The sequence below is a fragment of the Aphelocoma coerulescens genome, chromosome 1A (genome assembly GCF_041296385.1).
Source record: "Aphelocoma coerulescens isolate FSJ_1873_10779 chromosome 1A, UR_Acoe_1.0, whole genome shotgun sequence".
Taxonomy (NCBI): Eukaryota; Metazoa; Chordata; class Aves; order Passeriformes; family Corvidae; genus Aphelocoma; species Aphelocoma coerulescens.
In genome coordinates, this window is record NC_091014.1 from 42,011,293 (window position 1) to 42,026,256 (window position 14,964).

A 14,964-nucleotide genomic window follows, 5' to 3' on the forward strand; every position below is an offset into this window, starting at 1 on the left:
ATTAAATTTGCAAGTACTCCAAAGTTTTTAATCTCTTCTTATATCAGAATACATAATGAAAAATAGATGAGAACTTGGATCTATTTGAAATTTGGCAGTGCATTCAGCCTTTACTACCCACAGATAATAGCTCCATCTCTTATGGCTGCTTACATTACTTCTTAAAGCTTCTTGTTGTTAATTGCTTGAAACTCTGCCAAGCTGTAACAGGTTGGGGTGGAATTTTTCACTTGAAGACAAGAAAAGGATAATATGGATTCCTCATTTCCTGTACGCTAATGAAGCAGGGGCCTGTGGGAAAAATAGTATGCAATCAAATAATTAAACATTCTGCCATAAGCATGCAGCAAGGGGGAGGAGATGAGGGGAGCATATAGCTTGACTTCTGGCTTCTTCCATCTTTTCAACATTTCGTGACTTTGCTTTGTGCAGATAAGGTGTAATGTTATGTCACTGATTTGTGAGTGCTGACATAGTGAAAAAATTGCATGCAATGTTATGATTACTGAATTTGATGTTCATGCTCTTTTGGGGTTTCTTACCTGTTTGGATTTTTTTTTTTAATTTAGCCTGGGCTTTTTTGGGGGGAATTGTTCTTTTAGTTTGGGCTTGAACAGTAGCAGAGTTACTTGAGTGCTTCAGTGTATGTAATTGGATATCCAAGATCAGTGCATGAGTACAGAATGCTATGTAGATCTTTGATTTAAAACAAATAGACTTTTTTCCAAACAGGGGTGCAAGCCTCTAAGTACAGCAGACCTGTTTGGAAAAAAGTCTGTTGATAACAATCATGTTGGCTTCCTTTAGCCTTGACTCAGCATGACTTCTGACTCCACGTCATGCTCATTTTATCTGTGGGCTGAAGTTTGGTCATTTTGCATGCACTACACCCTAACTCCCAAAAATCAAAACTTATGTGCCATATTTTGCCTGGCATCCTTCTCCTCTGGTGACAAAGACTGAAAAAGAAAAATCTGACTTGACCTTGTCCAATTTTCTTTCATAAAGAAAATCTTCCTTAGCCTCTGTAAATATTCAAGATAAAGAGATAAAGTAGCTCCCATGGTATGAGTTCCTTATTTTTTCTCTTTTAGAAACTTTCTCTTCAGGTTTTGGGGGGGTAGTAGTTGGCTTCAATCTTGAATGAAGAACTTTGGTCCCTCTGTGTCCCTGATGCCTTCACAGTTATTAATTTCCATGTAATGCAGAACTGGAGGCTGTGACTCACCTGGAGACTTTAAAGCTGATCTTTAGCTGATCTGGGTCAGCTGTAGTCTCTTGATCCTCCAGTAGTAGCATTTGATAAACTGTGACTTCATAATTTTTGGAAGATACTTAGTCGTTTATTAGAAACTGATCAGCTGCTGGGATGATGAAATCTTGAATCTTCAATAGGTATTTTCAGATCACCGTTGACTTAGGAGAGGGCACGTTTATATCTAGAGCCCTTGTGAAAGAGCTGTGTAAGTGCAGAGTATTCATCTGAAAGCTGTTATTCTTCAACACTACATACTTGTTTCATATTGCTTGTTTTGAACCTTTGAGAAATTTGTTTGCTTCTTGAAGAAAGAGACTGTCTTGCTGTGTATGCTAAACTCTTTCTCAGAAACTTCATGAAAACAATTCTGTATAACACTAATATATAATATATATAAAAACATATAATATAGCAGGCTTTCTGACATCCCGTTCATCATCTATTGTTCTTCAACATTGCCTGCCTTAGCCTCTTAGCCTAAAGTATTTCACTTTGAAAAATGTCCAGTTTTGGTCATTTTGTACGTGACTTCTTAAGACTAGCAATTTTAAAATAATGGATGCTATGTTTTAATTTGAACAAATCGTGGCAGATGACCTAATATAACTACATTCAGAGATTAGTTTTTTTATTGTGTTGTCCCTCCCTCTAATATACTTTCAGGACTGTTTTCTTAAACTTCCCTAGTTTTTAGAACAAAATTTAGGTTCTTGAGTTCTTACGATTAAATGCAAAATTTCCGTGTTCTTGCTGCTATTCCATGCTTTGCAATGTAGAGTAATGGAAAAGAAGTAGCTTTTCTAAAGTAGATGAGGTAAAATTTCTGTTACTTGGAGACTTTTGACTAAAACCTAGCAGCTGGAGCTCTCTCTGGCAATTCTGTTCCAACAATAGTTTTCATCTCAACTACGCTATTTCAGCCCTAATAAGGCCTTAACTTAATCTCCTCACTCACATGTTTCCAAGAATTTTTTGCGTGTGTGTGTATGATTGTAAGTGTTCAAATAACTTCACCAATTTCAAGATCTGTGCACATTTAAAACATAGAAAATGATGAGATAATAAATTATGAAAGCCTTGAGGAATTTTGGGCATTCTCACTAGCGTTTGTTTGACCCTGCAGGAGAAGCCTATATGAGAATGAGCCGGCTGCCCGAAGCAGAGCACTGGTATGTGGAGTCACTGCGATCCAAGAGCGACCACATCCCAGCCCATCTCACCTATGGAAAACTGCTGGCTCTGACGGTGAGTTCATCAGCACCTCCTGGGAAGTGGTCCCAGGCCCTTTGAGTAGGTTAGGTAAATGGATGGGAAGGCTTTGGCCTGAAAATTGCTTACTGCCTTATTTGTCACATTATTTCAGTCATTCAGTTTAATTAAGGACTTTGACAGGTTTTTTTTTTGTGAGATATTGCATCTATTCTGGAAGTAGTGCCAACTCTGTGCTGGAAGAAAACAGTTAAAATGGCACATGAACTTTGTAATGCACAGTAAAGAGTTCTCTGGTTAATAAAGCCTTTATTAAGTACTTCGGATGACAAGTAATGGAATTAATTCAGTAAGATATTCAGTGTTTGACTCGGCTGTTGAAGCAGCCTATGGCTGGGTCTCACCTGTACTTTGTGAAAAACATCTCATGCATTAGATTTGCACTTCTTTAGGAGAATCTCTTTAAGCATGTGAAAGGAACTACTCAATTACTAGGAGCTAGTTCTAAAAAATCAGAAGAGTTGGGCTTCTTTATTTCTGTAAAATTTACTTAACTTTTGACTGTAGATGTGCTTGCAGCTCCAGCTAAACTAGCCTCATGATAGTTTTAGCAAAGTGCCAGTCCCTCCTTGATTTTACACATTTTGAAGATGAAAATGGATTTATATTTTATTAAAATAATTCTGTTTTAAAACAGCCTTTCATTTGTTTTCTGTTTCTCGTTCACATTTTTCTGACTAATATTCTCTTTCATTTACATCCATTCTACATTTGCTTTCATTGTTCGTTGTAGTGGGTTCATAATTGCTTTCTGTGCTCTACTGATATGCCTCTGTATGGCTCTTCAGTCCTTATGCCTCAGTCTGAATATTCCTCAACTTAAAGTTCTTCATTCAGCTTTTTACCTAGTGATAAGCTTTTTCTATGGCCTTGATTGTGCTGTCCAGTCTTCAAGCAAAAAATGTCTTTTTACACAGGGTAGATATCCAGTGGAAAAAAAGAGCTCATAATAAATTTCAGATCTATTATTGCTAAAAGTATCTGAATTTGGAAAAGGGGAAGGAATTACAACAAAAGTTTTCTGTGTGAGTAACAGGTGACAACATAGTTTGAAATACTTAAAAATTGGTGAGTGTTACCGTGTAATGTTAAATGCAGAGTTTGATTAAAAGCTACCTGGAAGGGAAGGCTTTAGCTTGTGATGGAAGTCAGGATGGTAGTGTTATATCCCCACTGCCTGTCAGTTCCACATCCTGGAAAGGCTTTTTTTTTTTTTGAACAGTTTCCAGTTACTAATAAAATTGCTAGGATATTGACAAATATATGCACTTACTGGTTACCTTCTTCTGGAATAGAACTGCAAGTAGGTTGTACAGGAGAATCTCCTTATTTGCCTTGCTTTTCTAGCAGATATCTTTATATCTTGCACCTAAGAATAATAGGAGCAAGTTGGTGTTACTGGTTTCTTCTTAGCAAATCTTTGACACAAAAGTGCTAATTTATTGGAATTGCTGTGGGAAGTGTTGTGGTTTAGGAATGGTATTTCCCAATTTAGTGTTCCCACTGTAACACTCCAAACCACATGCTGCTCTCTCACTACTCCCTCTCCCTCCTGCTGCAGCAGGCTGGAGAGAATTGGGGGCACAAAAGGTAAAGATCATGGGCTGAAATAAGAACAATTACCTGCAAACAGTAATAAAATAAGAAAACAAATAGTAAGAGCAACAATATTAATAATGAAGTGTACGAGAGTGACGAACAATTCACATGGGAATGCTCACAACACAGAAACCCCCAGCAATACCTGACTGTACCACCACGCTCCACAAGTGACCCCCTTCCCCCTTTCCTGGATGGGGAGGTGGTATAGAATAACCTCTGGGTCCTGACCATGCCCCCTTTTGGCCACTGCAAAAGTTAACCCTGTCCTGGCCAGAGCCAGGACAGGAAGTAAAGAGTTTTCTTAATAAAATTCAAGTATATATTTTTTTCTTTTTTTTCTTTTTCTTTTTTTTTTTTTTTCTTTTAATTTATTTTTTTATTACGCACACACCCCCCTACCCCAGTACTCCTCTGGTTAATTTTTTCAACTGCTGAGTGTGTAAAATATGAGGTCTGCTAGGGAAAGTCTTGCAGTGGTTCTGAGAAACAAGGTCTCACAGTTTTCTTCAAAACAGCAAAATCCCCAAGTCCCAGAAGTGTACAACATTGTGAGCCACTAATTTTTTTTTTTTTTTTTTAATTTTTCCCTTCATTATGAAAGGGCAGGTATAGCATTAAACTTTAGTGTTATTATCCCTACTTTTAGAAGGAAGCAATGAAAAATGTTCATGAGCCCTTATGGTAGAATTGAACTGTTTACTTTTCTCTGGGGATATAAATGGAAGATATGTGTGGGGTGGATTCTGCCTTGAGCATCTGAGCTGTGTTTGTGGAAGAATGTGTCTCATGCAGGAAGAGCTGTATACAGCTTTGAACACTGAATACTGCACTGTGATAGGCAATAAATCCTTATTTCCTTTCTCAACACACACTTACTTTCCTATACTTGGTCTGTGCCATAATTGTAGTCTATTCTCATCACATTTGTTTTTTATTATCTCTTGACGCTTTTCTCTTTATTACTGTTGCTTCTCAAATTCATGGCAATATGTGCAGATAGGGTTGATGTCTGTCGTACTGACAGCAGTATAAGCTGAAAGGATGGTGCTGATGTCCTGTTGACTTGTAGAATTTCATAAACATACAGCAAGAACATTATGATGACAAAGTATTTAGAGATGGCACAATATTTTTCTGATGGTTACTTTATTAATGAAAAATAAAGTTCCTTTGTCTTGATCTATTGAAAATCGGCATTTATTCCAATTAGTTCTTTGAGCTACAGGTCTGAAAAAATATTCAACAGGAAAATGGATGAAGAGATTTGGCAGTAAAATACGGGAGGTTTGTCTCCATGTTGGTCACTTAATCAGTTTTGCAGGCTACTGTCTGCTCAGTGATTCACAAAATTAATTTTGTCTAGTTTCTGGCATACTGAACTGTCTTAGTATTAGTTCCTGTCACAAATATATGATTGCTGTAACTGACATGCTTCCTGGAAGTCTTCATAAACTTCCTTGGGATTTGGATTAGAGCTGCTCCCTTTGGCTTAGTTATTTCAGCCCAATTCCAACTTGAGTTACCACTGTGATTTATTATTCTGTTACATTTTGCTACCTGGGTTAATGATAATTTTCTCACAACCTGTAAATTTAGGAGAGAGAAAAGCCTACTTCAGTTAGTTTTTGGATGTTAGAGAAGAGGTGTGTTAGAAGGCTTCTTTACCCTTTTCTGTTGGAACCAAACCTTTGAACATTTTACAAACCTGTTTCTGATTATAAGTACGGGGACAAAACTGTTGATAACACTTCTCTATGTCTCTTTTCTAGGAGAGAAATGTGAGATGGCTGATGAAATGAAGGGTGCTAATATAGATAGAAAATTTTTCCATCAGTGAAATTGGGGGTGTAAGGGAGGAGAGGAGGTAATTTCCTGACAAGTTCCTAAATTCCAGCCAAAAGCAATTCTAGTATGAAACCCTCTAGCAGTAAAGTTAGACCTGTAAAGTTCACAAATTCAGCTATATTTTACTTCCTTACTTTAATTCCAATGAAGTGGCTTAATTTTAATCCCAGTTTTTCTGCCTTCTCAAGTCTGTTGCCAGTATTAATGCTTACTGAATGCAGCATCACATAGAATCAGAGAATCATTTATGTTGGAAAAGATACAAGTGATGCCAGATGGACTTGGGCATGCTGCTGTATATGCAGGAAAAACCAGACCAGCTTAAGAGCTCCAGAGGAATAGCTAATGAATTTAGAGTCTTGTTACCTAATATTGTAAGTCACAAAAATTTCCTAACTCCTGTATTAGTTCATGTTATATGTTTATATGTAAGAATTACAGCTCACTAAGCTACAATTTTCTTGAAAATATGTTAAGACAGCATAATTTAGTGGTTGAAAATCATGATTAGTAGCTCAGTTAGTAGAATAATTGGAAAATAGCCAGTTGTCTGGGGCTTAGGTTTGTGCTTTTTTTATTTTTTTGAAAGGACATGTAGCTGTTTAGAACTGTAGTGCTTTAGCATTATGTGCTTTTTGTACCTTTAACTTGTTAAGCTGCTTAAATTACTTGAGGAATTTATTTGTCAATGTGACATGTTAGTTGACACAGCCAATCTTCTGGTAGCTTCATACTGCAGCATATGAGCCTCATCCCTTGCTTACCTAATTTATTTCTATATCACAAAGAAAAGCATAATTGTTTAAAAGGCTTTAAAATTGCAAGGCTCCCAGCTTTAGGATAAAAATGAGTCTGTCAAAAATGACAGTGCCAGGTGATGCCTTGAGCATGTACTCTAATTCATTTTCCATTATATGAGCAGACCTTCTAGAAGAGAAGGCATTGGCTGTCATGCTAAAAAAATCATTTACAAGTAAGGCTTTTAATTTTTTTTTCCTTCTCTCACTTTAGTAGTCCTAAAGAGAAGACTAAGTAACCCTCCCTCCTGATGTCTGGTCTCTCTGCCATCACTTAGTGGTTGGTTCTTACAGTAGCGTGCTAGTCTGAGAAGCTTTATTTCAATTATCAACAAATGTTTTGAAGTTTTGTTTTATCTGTTTTGAGTGAACTTGAGCCCATAAACCACCCTGCATAGTTTGCAGTAGTGGCTGTAATTGCTAATGTACTTAGGGACAACCTCATATTGTAACATTTAGTATGTTGCATCTAGGAATTACAGGCTTTGCTATATTTCTCTGGAAAAAATTGCACAGTGTTTTCTTGCATTTTACATGGCACCATGCAGTGCTGTTAATCTCCTATTTTTTACTGGCTTGGAAAATCACCCAAAGTGCTGTAAGAAAAATTTACTTTGCCTTGTAAAATTTCTGTGCTGGAGCTCCAAACTCTTAAATACAGCAATAATCATCATAAAAGATTCCCTATTTATTTTAGAATGTTGTCTTCAAAAGGGGACTGGGAAAAAGCAGTCATAGACATGATAGAAACAGGCAGTGTTTTGTAAGTAACAGTAATGTAAAGTAACAAGATTGTGACATTCAAGTATCAGTACTGAAGTTTAATACTTTCCTTAAGTTTTGAAATAATTGCTCCTCAGTGAGTAACCATATTTTTGCCTGCAGTTGTTTGTTGCTTATGTTTCTGACAAACAGAGGGCCAGAGAGGTACCCTGCCATTTTTGGTTAGTTCTGAAATTACTCATAGTGCTGCTATCAAATACCCTACTATATTCAGTAATTGGTGTAGTCCTTGACTGTCATCTCAAAATAAATAGAAATAAATGACAACGTAGAAATAGATGGAAGATCGGAAGAACAGAAGAGAATGGGACAGCAGGGGAAAAGGAGAATGGTGTACAATGAATAGACTAATTCAACATTTACTATTTCTGTAATTACTTGCTGCTGGTGTTTCAGCACAGAAAGGAAATTTGCATTTCTGTTGGAAAAATCTGTCATATTGTCATCTTTCATGTCACTGGTTGATTGCTACTTTTTTTTTCCGTCTCTCTAGATTTACACAAATTGGAAGAAAGCAGGAATGAGGGAGAACAGTCATGATGTCAAAAGAATCGTGACTATGTTTAAGACATAGCAATTGAAATGCTCTATGTTAAATCTAGGCGTGATTTTCTAGAGCAGTTTCTTCTTTTACTAATCAACTCCTTTAAAACAAACAAAAATATTTTTAGTTATACTTAGGGGAATGATAAATGCCTACACAGAGAGAAATCTTTAATTAGTGAAAAGGCATTTTCTGAACAGGTCAATTTAATTAGATCAGCAAAGCTGTTAGGTACTTCGTTTTGGGAAACTATATCCTTTGGCTGTTAGTACTGCTTGTAGGAAGATTTCTTTTTTTTTAATGAAAATTGGATATTTCAGTTAAAGTCACATCATGACAATATAAAAAGGACATTGAATCCATGAGAATGCCCTGAGAAATCAAGTTAAGCCAAGCAATAGCCACGCTGCTTTTCTGTCTTGTATTCAGTTTGTCTTTGGAGTGGTGCAGACACTATGAGCTTTCTTGCCACTTGAAATATCTTGAGTGTTAAAACTGATCCAAGCATAAAGTTTGTATTTAGTTCTGAGTTTGCAAAATGGGAGTTGTTTCCATTTTTGTTTCCAGCTTACAAGCAATTCATTTGTAGGGGTTGGAAGGAAGGGGTTTCCCTCTTCAGTGTGGAAAATCAGGTTTATTGACTTCAGAAGTGTGAGCCCTTTTTTTTTAAGGTTTGGTTACCTCATGTATCTGCAGCTTTAGCACCTCCAATCGAATGACAGGATTTCTGAACTACAGAAATTTCAATAGCTGACGTCTATTGAGCTTGTATTTCTTCAGAGGCTGGCTGCATGCCAGAAGTATTGCATCCATAGATATACTTTTCAGTCCCCTTAGGACATGTGCTTGGCTGCATGCCAGTTGTAATAGAATTAATTGTAAAACAGAGTTTTTTCATTTAAATATGACAAATCTGTCTAGTTCATAAATGACTCTGGAACAGGTATTTAGGCACATAACCCCTCACTAACCTCCTTTAGGGATCTCATCTTCGGTATTGTGTTTCTAACTTCCTGTAGACAGGAAAGGGGGAGCCCTAAACTTCTCACTTTACTCAACATAAATTTAAAGCTTGTTATAGAGAACATCACTGACACAGGATGAATTGCTTTCATGAAAGAATCACAGGCTGCTTTGGGTTTGGAAGCAACCTTAAAGATCATCTAGTTCTAAGCCACCAAAAGAGAAATCTTTTTTGTTTTATTACAAGGCTGAATATAGCTGCCATAATTACTCTATGTGTAGTAATTTTGTCAGTAATTGTGGAAAGATGGCCAAATTTAGCTTAGAAGAAATTCACAGGATTCAGTGAAAACAGGATGTGAAAATACTGAATTTATATTCTACTGACTGACAAGTGAAATATGAGTAGATACAAATACACTTCTGTATCAGAGAATATAAAATGCCGTTTAAGACTGAACAGAAAAGGACTTACCTGGAAATTTACTTCACATTTCACTACATACTTTTGATACACAATGGTCAAGGCTTAATGACCAAAGTGAACATTTCAATAGGGGTCTAGTCAGTAAATAAATCACAAGGTACAGAATGAAATCTGTTCTTTAAAAGTTTACTTAAGACTTAACACAATATTTCTTGATTCCAACAGTGATGTAATGAGGTAAATTCCTTCTAGACTTAAAGTTACCCCAAAAGAAAGACTAAAAAATAGATACCTCATTAAAAAACCCCACCAAACAAAAAACTCCCACCACAACAGAACAACCAAAAAAAAAACCTGCAAGAGGAAAAAAACCCTATGCCTAAATTTCTTTTCTATATTGTTTTGAATGCTTCAGTAGAACAAGAATGGTTTTGGTGATAGGAGACACATAAACCAAGAAAATGGATGTCAAGTATCTTTAACATATTATTGATTAATTTGATATATAATACTTGAAGACAATACCATGTTAATAGTCTCTCAATCATGTCCCAAGCCAGTAAAGTTGTGAGCTGTGCTTTAAATTTCCAAGTCTGTGTGCCAGTTTATATGCAGTGGTGTCACATTCAAAAATGCTTAATCTCCAGTAGATTCCCACCGAAGTCAATGGACACTGCTTCAGTCTCAGCTCTGTGGTTATCATGCCTGTAATTATCACTGTAGATGTAGACTCAAGAACACAGTTTATGTTACTGCTCTCCCAATTAACCTTGGCTCATAGCAGAATCACACTTCAGTAGAATCTCAGTGAAGCTAGTAGATGGATAGATGGATTTTTACTCAACAAAAATCTTCATGTGTTTGAAGGAGGACTAATGTGATACATTAAGATGGAAGTGAATCACTTAAGATGCAAATAGAGGATTAAACTAAAACAAGAGCTTATGTTTTATTGCTTCTAACAAGGCTTTTTTCAAAAAGCAACTGGGTTATGTACTGGGTTATGCAAGCAGTATGCAATGTACTGGATTGTGCATGTGAGGACCCTGGTTCAGTGAAGTGACTGGGAAGGAGAATGTCAGTGATGACCTCAGTGACAAGGTTATGTGGAGGTGTCACACTTGAGAATAATGAGAAAGTTGCCTCACATTTATTATGAAGTAAAGTTTAGTATATGGTGAATTATTGCAAATTGGTAGATAAAGATTTATAGTGTAATTTCCTCCACAGTAATCCAGTTCATGCTTCCATATGCTGAGATGGCTTCTCTGCCATGTTTGGTTGTTTTGATTTTATTTAAATAAAGATGAGATGAGAAGGCAGGATTTATCTCCTTAATGCACAGGAAGCATAGAAACTGAGATGAATTTTAGGCCTTTGATGTTAATAATCCAAGTCCTGTATATTTTAGTTGGGCTAGCATTTCACATACAAATTATGGTACAAGATAGTTCTATTATGATTCAGAGTGAAGAGGGAAGAGTGGTAGAAATAACAGCAAAATGAAGGAAAAAGAAGACTCCCTTTAGCTAGTAAGTACTAGATATTAAAGTCATTTTTGAACTACTAATATTTATTGCAGGGGTGGGGAGCTTGCCTGTGTCAATGACATCATTGTAAGATGCAACTCTATAGTTCCTGTTTCCTTAGTCCAGCTAAGTAAAAGCTTGTGAAGAATTTATTACTCATTTACTCAGTATCACACCATTTAAGTTGTGTTTGGCCTCACAACTTTTGTAAGGGAAAAGGAACTGGTTGTGAAACAGATATGCAGGTCTGTAATAACTTGAAGAAGCATGGAAACTGAACATGAAACACAGCTTCAGTTCAGACATTTTTACTATCAATGAATAGTCTGTGACTTTAAAATATTCTAGAGAGGAAGAAGAAAACAGGTAACATAATGCTTGTTTTTCTGTATTCAGTGTGCACATTTTAATCAAACTTCCATTAATAAATCTTTTCATAATTCAGTTTGTTTTATTAAAAATGTGAATGATTGCAAAAAAAAAATAACAGATGTGGAGAGTGACAGTCAACTGCATTTGTGGCATAAATTAAATTCTTTATGCAATCACATTATTACCAGTTAAAGTTGGTAAAACTGTATTGAAGAATGAAGTCTGTGTCCTACTGGTGAAACCCTCATAAGTTTTGAAGAATTATGAATATTTATATCATATAAAGTGGCTTCAAATTGCAGAGACCACCTAATTTGTTGAACCACCTTACTGGTTGCCACTGTGTCATCATAGTTTCCACAGGAGGGTTATTCAGAGCTGCTCAGCTGTATTAGTCTTTTCCAGTTTTACTACCATTGCAAGGTCCCTGGGCTTCCAGCAGCCTGAAGTACAACAGCTGCCTCAACATGAATTTGGCACAGTTTACCAGAAAAGTGAGGAAAAAAAATAGGGGTGGATATCGAAATGCAGGTTTTGTCCTCAGCTTTTTAATATTTTAAGGATAAATACAGTCTCCTACTAATGTATCAACTGCCCTTAGCTGGCTCTCTTTCCTTTGTTCTGGTGATCATAAGAGTCATTTGTAGGAAAGCCCAACAAGCTGTATGTCTGACCGTATGATCAAGCACAGATACATTGTTCTGGTCTCTAGGGAAGAAGCAACCAACAAAACAAAAAACCTCTTGCAGTCAACTGCAAAGAACAGGTCTTAAAAATCAAGCTCCTGAAATAATATTTAAACAACTGTTTGTCTTCCAAAACTGCAAGCACCCAGCCATTCTGATTTGAAGTCTGCATGATTTGTGGAGAGTGAGGTATTTCTGAAAGCCAGGACAACTTGCGTGTTAGGATATAAGAGCCCTGTGTTACTTACCTGCACTTTTTAAACTTTTTTTTCCCTTTTAAATTCATTGGTGTTGCTGGAAGATCGTAATGAGGAGCAATTCATCTTTATTTGGGCATCAGACAGGGGAGAGGAGGACTGATGTTTTCTATATTAGTGGAAAACTCCAGAAAGTTTGTCCTCATTATATTCTTTAGGTCCCGATCCAGTAAGGCAAATATCACCCAGACTTCCAGATCAATTATTGAAGTGTCTTCATCATGTTCTTTTCCTCGGCAAGGAGATTGACATTGATTGTTTTGTGATTCTGTCTCATTAGTCTCTGCACTGAGAAGCCATAAATATGCCAGTGTGTCTGTGCAGAGGATCTCCATTAGGGCTTGGGCTGAGACCACCCACTCATTTCTCCTGAGCAGACCAGTAGCTGTCATATAGCACCTTTTCATTAGCTACTGACCGGGACTGAATGTAAACTGGTGACCAACAGGGGAAAGGTGTTTTGTATCCCATTATTAATCTTCAGAGCTGTCAAGTATTTTCATTAAAATTTGTCAGTAACTTCTTTATCCTTCAAGTAAGTCTGCTATCATGCAGTTGTAAACTTAGAGTTTTTTGCTTTGTAAAAGTGCCAGAGCATGTTGTTGTGCATATATGGCTGCAAACCCTGCTGCTAGAAATTGGGAGGTTTCCAGTGGCTCTCAATGCCTGCATTTGTATGGGTCAATACACGTAACAGTGAGCATGCACACCAAATGCCTTCCTGCCCCAAATCAGTGTTTGTCAGCTGTTTAAACAATTATTTAGATTTTCTTTAAAAGTTGTAATTTTATTCCATTACACCATCTGTTTTATTTAACACAGAACATACAGTGGGAAAGGGACAATGACAGGATTACTGTCAAGTTAACTACACAGTGTGTGCATTTTGTTGGGTAGTTAAGGTGTACAACGGATAGTTGAAAAAAAAGTTGATAAATTCTAAGTTTTAATTGTGAAATAGTCTGATTCTGTCAAGTGGTAGGATTTTACATAGTCTGACACAAAAATAACGTGTATTAAATCTGTGCTGAGGTATTGACATTTTAGCAGTAGACTGCATTAAAGAGGACGTTTTAGCTGGTGTGATGCAAGGTTCCTCAAAATGCCAGTCTGCAAGAAAACACTTTTACTCTTTGTTTTTTAATAATTTTTGACAAACATCGATAAATGAAAATGATGGGCAACATGAGCAAATAGAGCTTTGTTAATAATTTTTGATCAGATAACTTTATGTCTTGGTTGATATAATTAAAGATTTTTCTCCCCTTTATCTGTGAAATGACCACTTGAGCCTGTAAATGGCACTGTTCCTTTGATGTTATGTATGCTGGCACCTGTCATCACTGTGTATTGTAGGTCTCCTGACTAGCCTGAACTTGAGTGCACTATGCCATTTGGAAAGTGCCAAAAAGAGTGGAGCAGTCATATATTTTTGGTGATTCCAGTAAATAAAAATTAATCATGTTTGACAAATGTCTGTGGCCTTATCGTTCTGTAGGTAGAAGCTACAATTTTGTGACTGTATGCAATGAGCTGTCCTTTTATGTTCTAGAAACAGAGTGCAAGCAGCTAAAACTAATTATGTTAGTCTGTTAAAAAAGGCAATTACGCAAAATCTGTATGTGTTCATTCTGTCAGTATTAATGGTACATATGCTTAGTGCCTCTCATTTTGAAGAGATACTAAATGTAGATAAGCCATTGCAACTTTTGCCAGACCAAAATTGCCAGCCTTGGACTTAAATGTGCAAAACTGAGTGTTTGATTATCACCTTCCCCTGCCAATTGTTTTAATTCATGATTATTTTCTTCATCACTTTTTGTTCTTAACTACAATTGTATGCTCTTAAAAAAAATTGGGTTTAATATATATATATATGTGTGTGTGTGTGTGTTTTTACTGCACTAGTAGATGAGGAAAAATCAGTCTGGGCTATGTGTTATATGGTTATTTGTTTGGGGCTTTTTGTTTGTGGGTTTGTTGTTTTGTTGTTTGGGTTTTTTTATAAAGCAGGGATGAGCCACTGCAGTATAAGGGTAGTGTACTCTATCATGTAGTTGCACCATTGGGTTGAGGGGAATCTTGTGCCGTGTGGATTTGACTTTAAGGAATATGGGTTTACCAAAGGAAGTTTACTAAATAATAAGGCTAAATTCTTACCTGCAATGAACATTCATTTTGTGAAACTGGAATATTGTAAATGTTAAGCCTGCTTGTATCTCTGCCAGGATGAGCTCTTGAAATATGGCCTCTGTATTGGTTTTGGTGGAACCTGGTCTTCATATAGTTCTTGGTGTGCTGCACAACTTCCTTCACTCTATTTTATTGTCTCTAAGACCCCTGAGGGAAATACTGAGAATCTAAAGCAGCTGTAATCATGAACAGACCTCATTATTATTCCTGTGTTAACTTGTGGGATAGTGCAGGATGTCTGCCATTTCTGTTTCCAGACCACAAAACTTGAGAAAGCCTATGTGGCTGTATCTGTGAAATAACACTCAAGGCAACTCGAGAGGTGCTGACCACAATGCCTTTCTTCCACAGGGGTTAAGCTTTACTGTTCTTTATCCTGCAGGCTGCCTATTTTATAGCACAAACCACAGCAGCTAATTCGTAGGGTAGGGATAAACAA

General features: G+C 36.7%; 1 protein-coding gene across 3 annotated transcripts in view; it reads left to right on the forward strand.

Moving 5' to 3' along the window:
• Positions 1-14,964, forward strand: part of TMTC2 (transmembrane O-mannosyltransferase targeting cadherins 2) — a 240,302-nt gene that overhangs the window by 179,686 nt on the left and 45,652 nt on the right. For all 3 annotated transcript variants that reach the window (XM_068999817.1, XM_068999822.1, XM_068999829.1), the window contains one exon: positions 2,382-2,503. In XM_068999817.1, the coding sequence (XP_068855918.1) occupies positions 2,382-2,503 (122 nt within the window). The remainder of the gene's footprint in view (positions 1-2,381; positions 2,504-14,964) is intronic.